This window comes from Brassica napus, chromosome A10 (genome assembly GCF_020379485.1).
Source record: "Brassica napus cultivar Da-Ae chromosome A10, Da-Ae, whole genome shotgun sequence".
Lineage (NCBI taxonomy): Eukaryota > Viridiplantae > Streptophyta > Magnoliopsida > Brassicales > Brassicaceae > Brassica > Brassica napus.
In genome coordinates, this window is record NC_063443.1 from 11677741 (window position 1) to 11697409 (window position 19669).

The following is a 19669-nucleotide window of genomic DNA, read 5'->3' on the forward strand; positions in this document are numbered from 1 at the left end:
CATTCACACAACAAACCATCTAAGGCCATTACACGTAGATTAAATGAAACGCAAAACTTTACTTACCTGGACACGTGTCACAACGCCAGAACTCGAATTTCTGACTTGGCGCTGAGGTGGCGCAACAGGAGGGAGACAAACATTTATATATATATATAGATATATATATATATATATATATATTAAATTTACAAAATTTAATAATTTATAAAAACTTTGTTTTTTTTATAAAATGCATATTTTATGATTTTTTTTGTTTTGCCTACATATTTTTGTTTATAAAATTGTACTCTTTAATTTTATTATTACTTAGTATATATTTTCTTATATATACATTTATAAATATTGTTTATAACATATTTATATTATTTAAAATATTAATTTTTACTTTAAAATTATTATATATATTTCTTAAATTATGCGTAGTATTCAACCTTGTTTTTAGTTAACAAAGTTTTGCAATGAATTCTTGATGGTTATATATTTATTAAGTGCACATATGTATTTTAAATAATTTTATTTAATTATTTTAAATATAAATATATCGAGGAGTGTACTATTTAAGTAGAAAATTTACTCACAATAAATAAGTTGATAAACTCTTAAAACAATTATGCTGATAAACTTAACCAATATGAAATATGTTTTTATAGGAAAATTAAAAGAAATACAATTAATGTTAAGTAATAATAAGTAACACTTTATATATTGAGATAATAATATATATAATTGTAAAGTATTAAAATTTTCTTTTACTTTCTGAAAGTTATATTAAATATTACTTGCTTTGTACTTAAAAGTTTTTTATATGTCTATTAACTAAATGCAAAACGACTAATATATATTTATAATATTTAACTTTGCTTTGTACTCAACAAAGTTTTAAAATAAATATGTGATAATTATATATTAGTTGTGTGTACAATTGAACTGAAAAGACTTTATTTAAATAATTTTAAATATATGTGATATTATCGTATTTAGATTTAGATTTAATCAAAATTAATTTTTAAAATTTAAATTTTTGAATACTGTTTTGATAAAAGAAAAATGAAAATAAATATAATTTTTTTTACTAATATTAAGTAATATTTTATTTAATGAGATGATAAATATAAGGAATCTAGAATATTAAATTTATCTTTGCTTGATCTAGTTAGTTATATTTTACCATAGTGAAGTTTGTATGACTGTATAATGCATTGAAATTGGTAATATTTTTTTATACAAAATTAAACATTCTTTACTGGTAATGTTAATAACGTTTTTTGAACAAAGTAAAACAATGTTTTTTTTTTGTAGTTTTAATTGGAATTTTAATACCCCTTGGAAACAATTATATAAACATTAATAGTATATGAGCATTACATATACACAAATTATTGTTTATGTTAGTATATATCAAATGGATTTTCTTTTTATCATTTTTCTTTTGTTTGTTTGTCTTATTTTATATCTATTTCAATTTTATTTGGAATATCATGTTTTAGCAATATTGACATTTTCACAAATATTAAATAATTAAAATAATGATTTGGTACACTATAATAGTTAGTGATTCAAAATCTTATGTAAATACTTTCAATTGCTTATATCATAACTTTTATATATTCTAGATTAACAAGTACATAACGTGCTATCATGCTAAAGAAAATATTATGAAACCTGATGTAAACAATCATACACACTTCTCTACGTATTATATGTAAAAAAAATTATATATATTCAATTTACGCTGTGAAGAACTATTTACAATGCTTGATTTCTGGAGACGTGAAAAAAACACTCTTTTGCACACAAAAAATGTAAATGGTTTTTAAAATCAAAGGTCGAAGCATATAAAGGGAACTCAAATATTTCTTGAGACGTTGAAATTGTAAAGAAGAAAATAAAATAAAGTGGGAGTATAGGAAGATGATCATCACCATCAATCCATCATCATACAAGCTTTTAAAAGCAAGCACCTGAAGATTCGTGACTTGTGAGAGAAATCACAATTCACGTGAGACCCGAGACTCGGAACGTACACACATCACAATTATACACTTTCGTACTGATCAATCACGGTGAAAAATAAATGATGTAAATAACTAAACATAATAAGATCCATGTTATAATAATCTATGATCCGTCTTTTTCCATTTATAATTGCATTCTACAACTCAAATAAACGACTACACAACATATAAAATTTATAAAGTAAAGAACACCAGAGAATTACTATACCAAAGTTTTCTTATATTTAGAATTAGCATCTTATATTTGGACTATACCACAGTTGCAGAAACAACCAAAGCAGAATCACCACTTCCACCGGCACCTTCTCCACCACTCGATCCATCATGGGGATTTTGAGCTGCCTTAGCTGTACGAGGTCGTTTCCGTTTCTTCTTGTCGTAGGGAATCCCTCGAGCCTTAGCCTGAGTTTCACGTACTTCTTTAAGATAGATCCTAATCGCTTTGGCAGCTAAAGGGTTTGACTCTGGAAGACCACCGCCGATCTCCTCGAACGCAGCCCTTAGACGGCCGATGAGAGAGTCGAGGCTTCCCCAAGCCTGCCTGAGAGGGCAAGTGCACTGAGCCGGTGGGTACGGTACTCCGAAGAAGGGACAAGCCGCGACGTGGACTTTGGTCTTACCAAACTGGTCGAGGTACTTAAGGAACTCGATGACGTGTGCGCCACTGCAACGAGACAGGGTTAAAGGTGGCTTGTGGTTCTTTAGATACTGAAGGAAAGTGTTCCAGTCTCGTCTCTTTTGCAACTCGTAGCGGCTTGGTGATGATGAGGAACTCGCCGCTGCCATCGCCGCTCCCTCCATTTTTGATCGTGTAATTATGTCAGGACGTTCTTTAGATTTTAGTCTTGATTTTGCTTGTGAATCTTTGTGTGTGTGTGTGTGTGTGTGTGTGTGTGTGTGTGTGGGTCGTGTGTCTGAGAGAGAAAGAAAGGATGAGTTCTTATCTTATGTTAAGTCACAAGTCACAAGCAACAAGTTGGATTTGATTATTCATATTGTAGTTTCTCACCTTTTTATACGTCCCATCATCATTTTTATTTCAGTGTGAAACAGAAAAGGAGAAAATGGAAACTGAGACCCATCTAATTTCTTTGACCCACCGTGTTTTTAGAAATATTTTGCCTATGTCTTAGTTTTTTTATGGGACGTCTTGTTAATTAAAGATTTTACATCTATTTTTTGAGAAAAAATAAATTCACATCTACTTTTACGTTTTGATTAAGAAAACAAATGAATATAAAGTGTTAGCAAAACCTAATGATCTAGGCTTATAAGTATATTAACTAGATTTTGATCTGCGCTTAAGAAGCGCGGGTTTGAGGTTTTTAATCTTAATAAATTTTAAATCTAGTATAATTTTTTTTTGTTTCACATTATAACTATTGACTTTTAATGTTTTTATTATCCATTATTTTTTATATTGTGAGATTTGTTTGAAATAGATTTAAAGATGATATGTATATTTTTAGTAGTAAAAATATTCATTATTAAAAATATATTTTTTAATTATTGAACTGTATTAATCAATGTTTTGAAAATCTGATCGGACCGTACGATCGAACCAGTCGGATCCTGGCTCGCTCTTCTTACTGGTTTTGAGTTGTGCTAAAAACTGAATTTGAGTTAAATCAGACCTAGTTCAATATTAAAACTCAGTTTTCGCAAATTCAAGTTAAAAATAAAAAAAATTACAAATTTTAATAAGATTTCATCAAAATTTAATATTTTTTTCTACTACATATATAAATAAATTAGTTTTAAAATGGGACATTAATATTTAAAAATATGTACATTAATATTAATCAGTTTGTTATGACTATTTCCTTAAGTTATTTTCTGTATTAAGAAAATAATTATAAAATCTTTAGGTAAAATATCGTTGTTAGTTACAATACTTCTTTTTATACATTAAGGAAATTATGAGTTGATGTATGGAATATTATTTTGGCTTAAAAATAGGCTGAATTATATGGTGTTAGTCTAACTAATAGGTCCAAACAACCTGCATAAGTAGATTTTTTAAGAAAGTATTGTTAGTTACAATACTTCTTTTTATACATTAAGGAAATTATGAGTTGATGTATGGAATATTATTTTGGCTTAAAAATAAGCTGAATTATATAGTGTTAGTCTAACTAATAGGTCCAAATAACATGCATAAGTAAATTTTTTAAGAATGCTTCCCTTTTAATAGTATAGATTAATGGCAATTTACATGATTAGCGTATAACTTTTCTTTAGTGGATATCCGTTGATATTTGTTTGTAATATCATATGACATAATGTTGCATGTTCATCTAAAAAGTAAAGCAATTTTGACAGTAATGAAAGATGTACATAGTGTATACAGATTCAAACTTCTAAAGGTGCGTTGGCTTTGGACTAGTAGTTTAGCTTCGAAATGGATATATCATGTTTCCTAGTTCGATTCCCATGAGATTTTACGTCATGTCATTAAGTATTACACACCTGCTGATTCCCGGTTTAGAGAAAAATTAGGATCTGTTCAGAAGTCAGAACTCGTTCCACTAAAAAAAATTGCATATTTCGCAACTTTTTCACTACATATATCTTTCATCACTTAGATTTACACAAAAAATAGTATGTAATATTACGATATACTTCGATATATCTAGCTTAGACTTATCTATTAGGTTATCCTTATCTCGATTGTATTTAGTTTTCCTATTGTGGATATGTTTAGGGACCTCATGGTCATGAATCAGTAACACAGAACATATTATCGATTACATAACTTCTCATGTAATTTCCACAACCAACATAAGGATGATAATTAACAGGGTGTGAAAAGCATTTTTTCACGAACTTAAGGGCTATGTTTTAGGGAAGATCAAGTTAACGACGTTAAGGCGACTTCCATTCAAATCAAATGCTCTATTATATAGTCGATTTTTTCCCGTGATTTATATATATTGTTGATACATCAAATCATATCAATAGGTCGTCGGTCCAATATTTATTCTATTATAGGAAATACAACTTTTCCCCTTATACTTTCATTGGAAAGTAGTTAACTTCTTTATCAAGTTCACGTATCGAAGTTAATAGTTCGCTGATTAGTAGCTGTAAGCTTTGCAAGTTTGTAAGTTGTAACTAACTGTATGTGCATGTTGCTTAAATAGTACTTTATTGACGGTATATATTATTTGTTGTGTTTATTTATTTATAAATACGGTATGATTTTGATGTTGTGTCTTAATCTCAAGAGTATCAATACTAACACTTTAGTTCACACTAGACCACCAACTAGTCAACTTCCTTGTAGAGACACACAAGTCTGAATGTCCTTAATAACACCGTATAATAGTTTTTGTTAGTCTATCAACTTGACTGTATTATATGTACCCATTTATACAAGGTCCATAATTTGAGGAAATCATTGAATCACTAGGACATTTAATTTACTTAATCTCGTTGTGTTTAGTGCATAATCTCATGACCTATACGGTCACGCCTTTCACTTTAGCGTGATATTTATAAACGAATATTAATGCTTACATGTTATCTTAGCTACTCTAGGACTTGAGATATATTACCTTACTATTAGACTGTGCTGTGTATGGCAAACCAAAAAATACAATGGTGCACACACCATCTCTCATTTTTATTTATAAATTAGGATAAGAGAGAAGAATGATTATCATTTATCAGAATCATGTCAAACATGACAACTATTTAATGAAGTCCCTACCACAAAACTCTTCATTCTTCATCATTTCTTTTTATCATCGAAGAATGAAAACGTCATCTCTACCAATAATATATATAATCATCAATTTAGTAAGCTTCTTCTAGATTTAATTCACATTCGTATAAATAGCATGTTTTGTTTTCCTGCTAGCACAAACATAATTCAATCTGGCTGTATAGCTTGATAAAATACATTATCTTTTTCTCCTTTGTGCAAATCCTTTTTGAACCCACTCAATCTAATGCTTGGCATCACATGATTACATTTTATATTGCACAAGTAACAAAGAGAACTAATCTTTTGTTTGTCTTTTAAAAACGTTAGTTGAGTAGTCTTAATTATGACACTTGAATTGCATTTACGTCATCTTGACTCGTTTATACCCATATGATTGAAACTTCAGATGATGCAAAATAGTATAAAAATGTAACCGAAAATTAAAATACTGGTATCAGTCGCCACATTCTCTCGACTTAATTCCAAGAAAATATAAAAATACGTAGGGAAGTTTAAGAATTATACAAATCAATTAGGTTGATTGACGAAAAAAATCATGCATTCCTTAATGTTAAATACTTAAAGTACACATATGTGAGATTTATTTAGTCTGAATTAATACACATCAAGGAATAAATTACGCTTTGAAATTTGTTCAATTGCTAAATTTCTATTAAATAATAAATATCGAAAATTAAAGGACCAAAATGAAAAAAAAGAATTCAATCGCAGGAAGTGACAGAGAGTGCAACTCGGAGATCGTTAGATGTTCCAGAAACGTACATTCTATGTGTCTCGATTTCTTCTCCTCTCCGGTCACCGCTGGCCGCCACATCAGCAGCTGCAGCGTAATGGATTCCGTTGTTGACGTCATCTCCGGTGGAGAAAATGATCTCCCTGAGAATAGGTTCGTGTCCGTTTAGTAGATTTCCCATACTCAACACTTTTCTCCAAGACTGGTTCGCTGATGGCGGCGAGAACAGATTCGACACCATTTGTCTCTCTCTGAAACTCACTTCCTGTCTCCCTACTTGCATCTCCTGCTGTTTCAAATGACCAGGCACGTTAGTTCATTACCATAAAAAGAGATTCTCGCTAGTTTAATGATGACTTACCGTCCTGCTTTTGTTCTCTTCTTCGTCATTTGAGTTTATTCCCATCATTGGAACATAAAGGGAGTAGAAGTCACTGAATATAACTTGAGCTAGGCGTGATGCGTCAAGGAACTTTCTGTGAAGAGATGCGGCAACCGTTACCAACTTCTCTACGTGTTCAAAGGCCACGCAGAGACGTGTCAGGTCTTTGACGGTCTGTTCTCTATCTGGAACATGGTTGCCTGCATCCAAATCTCTGTTACTATAGAGACAAGAGGGACCTAAAGAAAAATTGTATTCTTAAGGATAGAAACCAATATTACGCTGTAGAACTCCCAAAGTAGATTTGATGATGAGGTAGAGCTGTTCCAATTTAGAGGTCATTTGTCTCATGTCCCCGAAGTTTGTCTGGTTAAGAGTGTCGGCTGCTCCTCTGAAGGCTGTGCAGACCATTTGCTCAAGGAGCTGATGGGGCCTCACTGTTTCCAGGTAATGAAGAATCTGAGAAATTTGTCAACACAATGAGGTCAAACCTAACTCTCGTAAGAGGTTATTGAATGATTTCAAAAAGACACTCACCTTTTCTCCCTCTCGGTTTGGGTCAAGGAGGGGTTTTTGGTCATCGGCTTGCAAAGCGGGTGCATCATTCCAACTTTTCCGCCAGAGATTTCCTTGATCAGACATCCGTTTAGAAAGGCGACCATGAGGAGGCCATTTATCCTTCGAGCCTTCGGTGCTGGAGCCTGCCGATGCTTCAGCAGCTTCAGGCTCAGAGCTCTCCCAATCTCCAGGTGAGTGCCATCTGATAAAGTCCTCGAACACAGCATTTGGGTTTGCTGCTTTGAATGCTGACATGTCTGCAATCACCTTCGTGAGATCAGACAAATAATAATACAAGAAGAAATGAAGTGTGGGATGTATGGTAGTCTGCAAAACTATCTGCTTCTATTGTGCCCTTTCATTGTACTCACTCTAATAAACAACAGAGAGAATATTAAATCTCACCAGATAATAAGATGTCCTTCTCCAACTGGCCAGGAACGTTCTGAAATTCAAAGGGCAAAATTAGTTTGTTAGTAGTCAAACAACGACAAACTAAATAACCCATATTATAGCAAGCAGCGCAATGCACATATTTGTCAAGAAAAAATACGCTTATATAGACTACTTAGCAGATAACCAAGCCATATTCACTTCTACTGGAAGAGAATTTAAGCTTACAAGGGAATCACCAAATGCCTCCACAGCCTGGAGTCTCTCTTCGTGCATGTCCTCAGTCATAAGAGGTGGATCCTGTCATAACCAAGGAAATTTGAGGGTGTTAAAAACAAAGATAATAAACAGACGAGTCCAAGTCGAACAGTAACCTGGGTAAATGGGGCATGGAGTGGCTGATGTGACTTCAGGAGCATCATGGTCCCCACTGGTCCAGCTGAACCCCTCCTGAAGGCATCTGTACGGATTTGGTTCACAGAATTTTTGCTTTCAGCTTTCCTCTCAAATCTGAGTTGATTAGATGTATCTTCTGCAATTGAGCTGTATCCAAGAAAAAGGGATATAAACACTAAGCCCTTCTGAAGGTCTCCTCTCTATGAGCTTGGAACATTCAAAAGTTACCATCATTTTATATTGGAAATGGAAGAAAAGAAGAATGAGAATGAGTATTTGTAATAACATGCAATCAGAGTTTCATCTATCTAATAACAAAGAGAACCTAAGAGCCCTCACTTGCTAAGTTCACCTGTCACGTTTCCTCTGTAGGTCTGCTTTTGAGGATCTATTTCTTCTCTTGTCGACCTTGTGATTTTCCTGAAGATTCATTCAAAGAAATGTTGAAAGCCAACAACTCAGAGACACCCAAGGAACATAATAACAAGCTTGAAGCTTGTTACTTTAATTAATCACATACATGGCAGCACATAATAACAAATTCATAAAATGTACAAAAAAACTTAGCCAATCACCTCCACGGAAACAGAAGCGTCTGAACTGTCGTCACTTCCTATACAGTCTAGGAACTCTTCATTCATTTCACGATTTTTTTCAATGCAAATTGCAAGCTGGTCAACAAAGAAGAAACTGTTGGTATCTACAAGAAACTTGACTTTTCCGATTAAGTATGTATAGGGGATTACCAGATGCAACTTCTGGTGGATCAAACAAGTGGATAAATCAATAGAACCGTCGATTGGCATTTTTGGCAACGGCTGTGACTCTTCCCAACACCAACGAACTTCACGGACAAACTCTACCCAGAGAAAGGAAATGGCTAATAATGGGATGGAGAAAACGAAAAAAAAACAATATTCATTAGTCAAGCATTGATTTTCGTAACGGCACTGGCAATTTAATCAATTGTGCCTATAAATAATGCATGGGTGACCAAATATGGCATAATCTACCGGCACATACCACGGATATTGCAGTTGCCAAACCACAGTGAGTGCAAGCAAAATTGTGTGAACAGAGATTCAAGCGGTGCAGCCTTAAGAGCTCGAGAAAGCCGGTGTTCGCCTTTAGTAAAATTTGGGAGTTTAGATCCTGCGAAATTAAATTGAAAAAAAGGTGAAACAATTCCACATCTCTAAATTCTAACAAGTGTTTGGGACCTAAGGGAAAATTATCAAATGCTCCCGGTTGCAAATCTTAAAATTCAAGAATCAAAATTTTGAACACTTCAAACTGAATATTATTATATGGCTAGTCAGATCCTTCTTAACCCAGCATCTACGTCCGTACTTATATCTATGCTACCATAAACATAGGCCGTATACATGCATCTATGTCCATACAAAATATAGTGGAAGAATACCTTCATGAAAGAGATCTTTAATCACCCGATCAAGAACTGTTGGAGGAGGTATGACCACTGAAGTCTTCAAACTTTCAGAGCTTGAATTTTCCACTGCAAAACATTAGACAGTAGAATAGTCAGGAAAAGCTAAAGCTGTAAAAGAATATAAGCACACAGGGAGTTTCGAAATGTGTTTAAAAGCACACAAAATTGCACAACAGACCTGACACGAAATCCTCCATAAACTGAGCTGCGAAAGATGTACCCAATGCTTCAACCAAGCAAAGTAGTTGGGACGAAAAATCAATTCTTTTCCCATGTGAAGGCTCACCCCTGGTAAAACAATATTTGTTATAAAACTGAAAGGGAGAAATAATACACCACAACACATGCACACTACTGCTTTGTTCTAGACGGGAGAACTATGAGAAGCAATTCTTACAGATATGGTGAGAGGACTGGATGTAAAATCCACTTCTCAGCTTCATGAGGTGTAGCATTTTCAAGTTCAGCCATCTCAAGCGTGTTTTCTACAGTCCTATCAGCCCATGTGACCACCAATTCGAATCCTGTCCATATCAGCCACAAAGTTAGATAATGAATTCCTGGAATAGCATATACCAACACCAAAGACCACCCTATGCTTGAAGAAAGATACATGATTGTCATCACTCATCAATTATCATCTAGTGTATTTTGGAATACAGAGGTCTGTTAAGACCAGATAGTATATTATATATATGCGTAGTATAATCGCGGAAAACACACACATCCGAACTAATCTTTAAGACTGAGAGGTAAAATACAAATCGTAAAGGAAGGTACGTATTGTGTAGACTGTAGTGTAAAAAGACGAAACATATTTCAACGGATGTACCTCTAAGTGGATCTTCAGCAGAGTACCACTCACTCCAGGGACAATCATCGTCCCAGTGCACCTTGTTGCGTGACTCAGAGCCATGGTGTTCTGCAGTGTCAGCTTTGTCACCCATAAATTCATCAATATCATTGTTCTCATCATCCTCGTCAGATGTGAAGGTTTCGTATGTTAGCCTCATCATAAAATGAACTTTGAAAGTATGCATTGAGAAGTCCACTCCAGAATAAACCTTCAAATAATAAACCGTTGTTGATTAGTACAATATATAGCAAAACCGTTTAATCACGTGACAGAATAATCCACGTTGGACCGGATCTCAAGCAAGATTAAAAAATGTATCCCTTCAGAATATCAAGCTTGAAGCATTTAGCATAAAATACATACTGCAGCAGTATAGTGTGTGAAGAAAAATGAACATTAGAAGCAACTAAACTGGAAACCCACTTTTCAGCAGTGGATGGCTAATGCTTGATAAGTTTTTTTAATCCGATTAGAAAACCAATTACCGTACTAATTAACATTACTAAGTAGGATCCACAAAGACTTACAAACTTAGAAACAAACAACTCATATAGTCCTTCTAGGTGCATGAGTTTCACAGGGACTTGACTACCAATGCGATCTGCTTCAAATCTTCTAGTAAAAACAGTGCCCATATTCTGGATTCCAATATATGCGTTCCGTGAAGGGTCATGCACAGGGACGAAGGCTGGCCACAAGCTGCATACCAAAGTCGTACGAAAATTATTGAACACTCAACCAAATATTCACCTCAAAGATAAATCTCTTTAGCAAAGATCCTCAAGGACAACACATTTCTATCAACTTTGATTTCCAAGACTTCAGCGTAATAGGTAGACAATTTGGTATCAACTCAAAGAAACAGTGTATTGTAAGAGTTTCATTCGATGATGCTAAGCTAAAATGGTGTTACTAGCTAAGAAATCGCACCTGGCACAGTTAGACAAAGCAATAGCAACCGAACTCAGAAGCTTGCTAGACTCTGGTGTATCAAGAAGCACCCCACTGGCACTTTGTGGAGCAATCAACTAGAAGATGCAAGAACAATCAATCAAATATCAAAATAAGTAAAAAGGCAGAAACTACAGATTTAAAAAACGTACCAGAAAATCCTTCACCCCAAAGCAAAGCTGGAGATCATGTGAAATACTGTTCCAATGATCAACTCCCGCTGCATCAGTCAGATACCAAATCATGAAACAGAAAACACAGTTTCTCCAAGACGAAGCCTATTACCCTGTAATCATATATACCTCGTTGGCTACCATTATCGTCAATTTGGAAGTAGAACTCCATACAGTAGCTCTTTGTGACGTTTTTCAGGTCGTATTTGACCTTAAACAGATTCTTGGAATCTTCCACTGTAACAGCACCCTTCTCCTGCACTCAAAAAACGACAACTAAACTCAAATATATTTGACAATACACGTCTAACTCCATCATTGTACATCAAAATAATAAAACTAGCCTCGAGAGCAAGTCCCATTTGCAACAACTATAGAACTCAATCACAGATGGATGAAAACATTTTGGAAAAGAAAACGTTACCACGAGGTTTTTGGGACCATCGGCTAGCCATTGACGACAAGTTGCTTCAATATCTGAAATAAACCTAAAAAGCAATTGAGTCAGTGGTGGAGTGGTGACATTGAAACCAATTGTTCGAATCGTGAAGGTATGATACCTTTCCCAGGAAGAAGCAAGAGTGAAATCATCGAAATGTTGCACCTGAAAAATACAATTCACGATCCATGAATACAACACATGGCGATGAAAAGTCTAGGAGGTGGCATACCTCTTCTTCCGCATCATCATCATCTTCTTGGAGAGAATTTGGTCTGCTCGTTGAAGCCATATAGATTGGGTTAATCGTATTGCTCTTTTTTCTGGGTAAGGAACTGTTGCAGATCCTCCGATCACACGGGTGAAGAGATCCGCTCCGTGAAAAGAAACCAACGACGATGTAAAGTAGCTACGGAAGACGAGTACGACGAGGTTAAACGTCGTCGTTCGTTGGCTGACTTTTGGGGTCTTTGACAGACGGTGAGAAGAACGCGTGCCGTTTCTTTTAGTAAGAAACAGATTGCTGTCTGTTTATCAAGCTGTCGTTTTTCTAATCCGACGGTCACAAAAAGGCCAATATCAACATTGGCCCATTAGAATAGTTCTTTTTTATGCCCAAATAGTGACAGTTTGAGAAAAAAAAGCTCAAGACTTCTAATCTGTGAATGCTATTTTTTTGTGCTGCCTACTAAATACAAGATTGAGGCTCCAAAGTCCAAATGGTAACGGATAACATTACTATTCGGACTTAAGTGGTTTGGTTAAAGTTTTATCAATGTTCTAACATAATGGTTTAGTTTAAATTTTGAAAATACGATTTATCATTAATTATATAGATTAATAGAAAAATTACACAAAATAATTAATGTAATACAAATTAATGAAAATTTTAATATGATGCAAATTGATTTTCACATGGATGATATAAATTTTTATATAAATAATTCAGTGTAAAGCATAAAACCGCTAATATAAATTTTCATAAAAGTAAAATTATTAATTCTCAATTCTCATTATTGACTGTAAAGTGTCCTGTAATAACTAGAAAAATATCTTCAGCGTCACCTAATCAAGATTTTGAAAATTTCAAAATAGCTTTCATTAAAAAGAAAAATAAATATATTTACATATTTTTAGAGTTTAAGATGTAGAGAAAATTAGTATTTTTACTGATTAATAAATGTTGTTCTATAAAAAAAGAATTTCAGTGCCCATATAATTTAACTTAAGTTTTGATCAGAAAATAACAAAAATAGAAGCAATATTAAAAAAAATACATGGTTTGACTTTGATATAGGGTAGATTGTTGTTGTCAGATAGATAACATTCTCATTTGGCGATTAATTATCAGATTTAATCCATCAGATAGATAACCGGATTCTCCGCAAGAGATCACTGAATCCATTATTCTCCTTTTCAAACCCTCAACCGCTGCCAATTACATTTTCAACACCAATTCTCTGTCAACTTACTCATTTTCTTCATTTTTTCTTTGCCACAATTTCTCAATAGTGAGTTTCTTATTAGCTTTCCAAAAATTAAATTTCAATGGATTAATTAAGGATTAAGATTGTAGTATTTCAGCAGACAAAAAATTTACTGTAATTTTCTGAACATTTATGGCTAATAATTTTTCCACACACGTTCGCACGGTTCGTGGACTCTACCGATGTGTTAACTGTCAGAAAGCTGATAAATCTTGTTTATTGATTATGTCATTACTTGATTATGCCATTACTGCATGATTTTTTCACGTGCTTTAGTTTACTTGTACCAGGGGCGGATCCACTTGAAGAGGTGTGGGGTCACCTGACACCACAAAAAACAAGATAAAAATCTGTTTTGTATAGAAAAACATTAAAAAACATGTAGCATAGTTGGTAAAATAAGATGCTTGACCCCACACAACCCGTGTTCGATACCCAGAAAAGACATCTTTATTTGTTTTTGACACCATACAAAATTACTCATGGGTCCGCCGCTGACTTGTACGATATAGCGAACTACTTTTCGATTGGTAAACCATTTTTCCACTACTCAAGCTCAAACATGCTTAACTCTAGAGTTTTTTTCAGAATATGTGACCGAAAAAGTAAGTGCACTTTGTGATATATATAACCAAATTAATTATTTTAAACATTTCAACATATAACAAAAACTGAAATGTTACAATTCATCTTCTCTCACATAATGCAATGTCCTTGTTGCATCCCAAAATTGTTATCCCATGATTTTATCTTCGTTTGAATTTGACTTTGATACCACTTGTAAACTTCAGACGGCCACGACTAATAGGCCTTCTAAGCTCACTCACTCCGCATATAAACCTTGTTATGTACAATAGGCGTTGCGTTAATTCTCGAAAGATTTAAAAGTCTTGTTAATTGATCATATAATCACAATATAACCATATACGTGTTTTGATCTCACTCATATGATATCACAAATCACTACTCGATAAATTGTTTATTTTTCCACTACTTCAACTCAAACACCCTTAACCCCATAGTTCTTTTGAGACGTGTGGCCAAAAAATTAAATAAATTTTTATATGATCAAATCAGTTCTTTTAAATCTTTACACCTATACTTTAAACGGGGATGTTACTTCTACATAAATTGCAATCCAGAAGTTATTACTAATTCGATTTCGGTGTTGTTTAACAGGCTTGTCAAAAGGCGAATCCATAAGCCCATCAATACAATACGATAGTAAACACATATACAATTATACACACGTATATATGTAGAAGAACATAATTGAGAGGCGTCTGTTGGGTCTCGGGCGAGAAGGAGACATTTCATCTTTAGCTTTCGTAAAACACGTGATGCTTTTCAGAATCCACCACTCTACGTGCCCTTTTAATTGTACCGCTCCTCAATCCTTAATTATCGATTAGTTTAATCTTTTTAGTTATGAACCTTTTAGGCTCTTCTTCCCCAATTCTTAACTCCAAGTGAATCTCAGGTTTAAAGTCCATTTGTTGTGTGTGAGATATTGTAGCCTTACAAAATAAGTAAGCTATTAAATTGTGACTAAATAAGCTATTAAATATAAAAGTTATTAAATAAACAAGCTATTACGACGATCGGTATCGATGTTTAGTCGGCCACCACAACCACGTTTTCGAACAAGACTTAGCACTAAGCTCTGCTAATGTAAAAGTTTTAACAAAGTAATTGTATTCTATTAACGTCCGATGCACTTTTACAATGTTGTAGTAATCATTTTGTTCGGTGGTCCCTCCTAACATGATTATTCATCTCTACTCTTACTACTCGGCGTTCTCTCTTAGATAATTATCTCTATCTTAACTTATCTTATATCTAATCTATTTATCATTTAATTTATTATAACTCCAAAAAATAATACAGTCACTGTTTGAACTCTCACTATTTATGGTTTTGTAATATTCTTTTTCACTTTAGTCAAAAAAAAAAATATTTTTCACTAAAACTACATTTACCTGATATCTTTTTTATTGCCGTAAAATGATGGCTAAGTTTAATAGAGCTGTATTATTTATATACTTTACGAACATAAATTTTATTAGCCATCGCCAAGGCTTATTGCCAGCTTCCACTTTGACTTGTGCATATTTCTTTATTCTCTTGTTCCTAAAATCTCATTAGGGGACTTGTGCAAATTTATAAGACTATAATCAATTTAGAAAAGAATAACAAACAGTTGCTGAAACTGATATCGTTTGGGTTTCACCTTTCACATGTTGTTTTTGCTTCCGGGTAAGAGCTGAAATGAAGATTGAACGACAACCTTTTATTCCTTTTTGTGATTACTCAGTCTTATTACTCGATACTAGAAATTAAAGTTCGTAACGTTTATACATATGCTATAATTTTTTTTTTGTCTAAAGCAAGTTAAGACAACAAAATACTTTGCCTAAAAATACAAATCGACAATGTAGAAGATGGCAAAAGTATCGATATATAGCTATAACACAGTCAAAGTTTGAGATGATCAGCTTTACACCCGCAAGTTTTTTTTTTGTCAGCAACAGAAATACTCAACTGAAATTCTACAAACCACTCATATCCCGCAAATTTTATATTTCAGAAAGTTTTATTGTTATTACCAAAATGTAGAAACATTAATCAGAACTAATGTAACTTGTATTGATCACAATTTAATACTCCTTCTATATTTGAATATTTGATATTTAGCTTTTTTATATTTGAAATTAATGTTTTAGAGTATAGCTAATGTATCTATTGTAACGGGCATAAAAAAACATATACAGAAATAGATGGATAAAATGATGTAATGAAAACACAGTAGTTTAACGTGGTTCATCAGTTTTATTACATCCCGAACATAAAATGATCTTATATTGTGCAAGTTTAGAGTTATATTGAATACAGTATATATAGTAGTATCTCGCATTTTAATTCTCTAGACTATACAGATTCATAGGTGACAACGATCAGATTTACAACTAGTTGATGCAATGTATTTGATGGGATTTAGTTGGTTTGATGTATTTGATGCAGTATTTATCGTCTAAATTTAATATCTAAATTTAAGATACATCAATATAATTTATTTTTTAAAATAAATCATAAACTAAAACGTAAAAATATGGATGGTGAAACTGTATTAGTGACAAAAAGAAATGTATCTATTTTGTTCTAATTACGGTGTAAAGATTAAATAACAATGTTTGTAACCATGACACCTGATGGAAAACTTTCTGAATAAAGAGATACACTGCCATGTATCATTAACTCCTGATTATCTCTCAATATGTGTGTTCAAAGTTCAAACTACACATTTTGGGAAATGAAAAAGGCATTAAACAGAGAATACAAACTAATGAACTATAATTAGAATCTACTTTTTTCCACCCAATATATAATTGGTAGCGTTAGATAGCACCTCTTCTTTTCACAACCAATCTTTTCTTAACAAAACCAACAATACTCTCTCTCTCTCTCTCTCTCTCTCTCTCTCTCTCTCTCTCCAAAAACTCCATTTCTCTGCAAATCCAAATCAACACAAACCCTAATTTCGTCCCCTTAAATTTCTTCAACTTCTCCGCCGTTTCGTCAATGTGGCGGCCGTGGCGCAAATCGTCGGTTAAGATTCACGACACCTACTCTCCCACCGCCACCGCCACCGCCTCCTCCTTCTCTTTCAAAGACATCCACCACCTCTGCACCGACGATTCGTCTTCCTTACCTTCTTCTCCTTACAATTCTTCTTCTCCCTCACCTAACCGCGTCTCCCGAGTTTTCCACCGAGTATGCGCGTCGAACTTGATCCTCCGATCCTGGCCAACTCGTCCGTCTAACCAGCTCCTCCGCGCAGATTCCGCACCTGTCAATCTACGCCGCAATCCCGAACCTGAACCGAAGCAATCCAAACAAGACGTCGTACGGATTTCTCTCCCTGGCGCGGAGAGCAGCATCGTCGTCTACTTCACCAGCCTCCGCGTGGTTCGTCCCACGTTCGAAGAATGCCGAGCCGTCACAGCGATCCTCCGTAGCTTCCCCGTGAGAATCGACGAGCGAGATCTCTCCATGGACGCGTCTTTCGCGGCGGAGCTGGAGCGGATCTTCGACGGCGACAAGAAGGATCTCCAGAGCAAGACGAAGCTGCCGCGCGTGTTTATCGGCGGTCGTTACGTCGGAGGAGCGGAGGAGGTGAAACAGCTTCACGAGATCGGAGAGCTGAAGAAGCTCGTGCAAGAGTTGCCGAGGATTGAGCCACGTGTGTGTGATATGTGCGGCGGTCACAGGTTCGTGCCGTGCAACGTCTGTCACGGTAGCCATAAGGTGCACACGGAGAAGCTAGGGTTCAGAACATGCTCGACTTGCAACGAGAACGGGCTCGTTAGGTGTTCATCTTGTTTGTTCGTTTCCGCATCTCACGCCTAACTCCTAGATTTTTTGTTCTTAAAAGTTTTTTTTTTTGTTCTAATTCTTCTACTCGATAACTGGAATAATTAAAAATATACTACTATATGTTTTTATTATATTTCAGAAGTTTCCGATCTGTAAAATTCGAAATGGAAAGAGAAGATGCAGCATCAGCTTGTGAGATGATGAGATTTGTCAAAAGAAAAATGAAATCATTAGATCAGTATCAGTGTGATGTGAACGTGATTAGCAGCTAATTATTTTATTTATCTATCTTAAATATGATTATTTGCTGTCAAAGAGTAATGCAATTCTTGGTATCTTTGAAATTGTATGATTAGTTTGTTCGTTTATCAGTCATTGCGTTATTTGCGTCCGCTTCATTATTTCTACGGACTGGAACGTGTGCAAATTTTAGTTTTATGAAAACATATAAAATAATTTTGCAAAGGCCTTAATTCTTTTTTTTATTTAAAATTTTGCATAAAAAGTTTTGGAGAAAGTGTAAATGTTCTTTTTACACATGCTTAGAAACAGCAACGGAAAGGTTATTGCGACCTGCTATTCGTATTTTTGTTTGCGTACAGTTGGTTACATTGACTAAATGTTCATGTGGAGGGCCATTATGATACGGATCTCTCAACTTAAAATTAATAGGTGGTAAATAGATTGATCCAAATTACTTATAAATTGGTGGTAACTAGATTGATCCAAATCACTTATATACGTATTTTTTTATTTTTGATATGGGATGATTTAAATATTGTTCGGACCAAATTAATGAAATAGAATGTGGAACATATCTCTGATACCATACTAAATTTTATGGGGTTTTAACTTAAATCAAGTTGACAGTAAGTGAAATGACTCAATTTTTTTATATATTATTCAAATTCCATATATATTTCAAATGTGAGATTTTTCCAAACATATTAACAATTTTAAATTCTACAATCCGTGATTAGTTGCAAGATGCTGCAATTGATAAACTACAAACAGGTGATCTTAGGTTATGGTCGCATGTCACCATCACTTCCAAAGGAACAAGGCCCTACTAAAATATGGTTAGGAAGAAAAGAATGGCTCAAATTGGTGGATTGTTATTTTAGCACGAAAAAAAACAGATGCTTACTGCAAAAAAAGAAATAGCAAAAAGAAAATAATAAACCTTGCAAATGTAGCAAAGATAAAATCACTATAGATGAAAACACATTTCTGGCCTTGGACATTCATTCGGAGTCCTTTTTTTCGATTATGACGCCTAGTTCCATTTATTACAGTAATGATTCATACATGAATGATTGATTGTCTATATGAGCATGTTAACATGCAAAAGAGTACTATCGGTTATATTTTATAAAAAAATATTGCATTTGTAGTTCATTAATGTAAAACAATTGTCCAAAGTGGTAGACTATCTGTCTAACAAGCATCTTGATACGGTCAAACAAAAATAAATGTAAATAGATTTTGATCCGCGCACCCGTGCGGATGTTATTAATTTGCAATATCAATTTTGTTTTAGCAATTTTCTTGATATAGTTGTATATATGTAACCATGTTAATTAGGGATGGGTTTTTCGGTTTAATTCTGAATTCGGCTTGGTTTATTTGGGTCTAGGAAAATTTTAACCAAAGTCAATCCAAATTAGTTTAGTTTGGTTTGTGCTTGTTTAGTTCATTTGTGTTGATTTTTTAGTTTTTTTCTAGTCCA

The 19669-nt window shown here is 34.1% G+C and overlaps 2 protein-coding genes and 1 pseudogene across 4 annotated transcripts; 1 reads left to right on the forward strand and 2 right to left on the reverse strand.

Annotated features, from left to right (window-relative positions):
• Positions 1-2089: 2089 nt before the first annotated feature.
• LOC106420303 (protein LIGHT-DEPENDENT SHORT HYPOCOTYLS 5-like) lies at positions 2090-3088 on the reverse strand. Its single transcript, XM_013861161.3, has one exon. It carries the CDS (start codon positions 2817-2819, stop codon positions 2268-2270), a length of 552 nt encoding a protein of 183 aa, XP_013716615.1. The 5' UTR covers positions 2820-3088; the 3' UTR covers positions 2090-2267.
• Positions 3089-6264: 3176 nt separating this feature from the next.
• LOC106420533 (rab3 GTPase-activating protein catalytic subunit-like) lies at positions 6265-12549 on the reverse strand. Of its 3 annotated transcripts, none has more exons than XM_013861381.3 (22): positions 12312-12549; positions 12201-12244; positions 12065-12128; positions 11770-11896; positions 11620-11687; positions 11447-11544; positions 11044-11215; positions 10493-10724; positions 10058-10184; positions 9839-9948; positions 9634-9726; positions 9234-9362; positions 8957-9090; positions 8786-8881; positions 8563-8630; positions 8189-8357; positions 8043-8114; positions 7827-7866; positions 7401-7678; positions 7145-7322; positions 6843-7063; positions 6265-6767 (listed from the first exon to the last, which is right to left on the reverse strand). In XM_013861381.3, exons 1-22 carry the CDS (start codon positions 12369-12371, stop codon positions 6450-6452), a joined length of 2898 nt encoding a protein of 965 aa, XP_013716835.2. In that variant the 5' UTR covers positions 12372-12549; the 3' UTR covers positions 6265-6449. The 3 variants fall into 3 exon arrangements, with proteins under 3 accessions (XP_013716835.2, XP_013716834.2, XP_013716837.1); XM_013861380.3 differs by having other exon boundaries at positions 6265-6770; XM_013861383.3 differs by lacking the exon at positions 12312-12549 and having other exon boundaries at positions 6265-6770; positions 11109-11215.
• A 4279-nt stretch (positions 12550-16828) lies between these two features.
• On the forward strand, positions 16829-18384 carry LOC106441747 (annotated as a pseudogene).
• Positions 18385-19669: the final 1285 nt, after the last annotated feature.

Excerpts from the sequence above, each read along its gene's own strand:
- LOC106420533 (XM_013861380.3), bottom strand. The coding sequence starts at position 12,371 with ATGGCTTCAACGAGCAGACCAAATTCTCTCCAAGAAGATGATGATGAT. Across the intron at positions 11,897-12,064 it reads ATGGTCCCAAAAACCTCGTG|GAGAAGGGTGCTGTTACAGT; the intron begins GTAACGTTTTCT and ends TTTTGAGTGCAG. Across the intron at positions 7,323-7,400 it reads CAAACCGAGAGGGAGAAAAG|ATTCTTCATTACCTGGAAAC; the intron begins GTGAGTGTCTTT and ends CAAATTTCTCAG.
- LOC106420303 (XM_013861161.3), bottom strand. The coding sequence starts at position 2,819 with ATGGAGGGAGCGGCGATGGCAGCGGCGAGTTCCTCATCATCACCAAGC.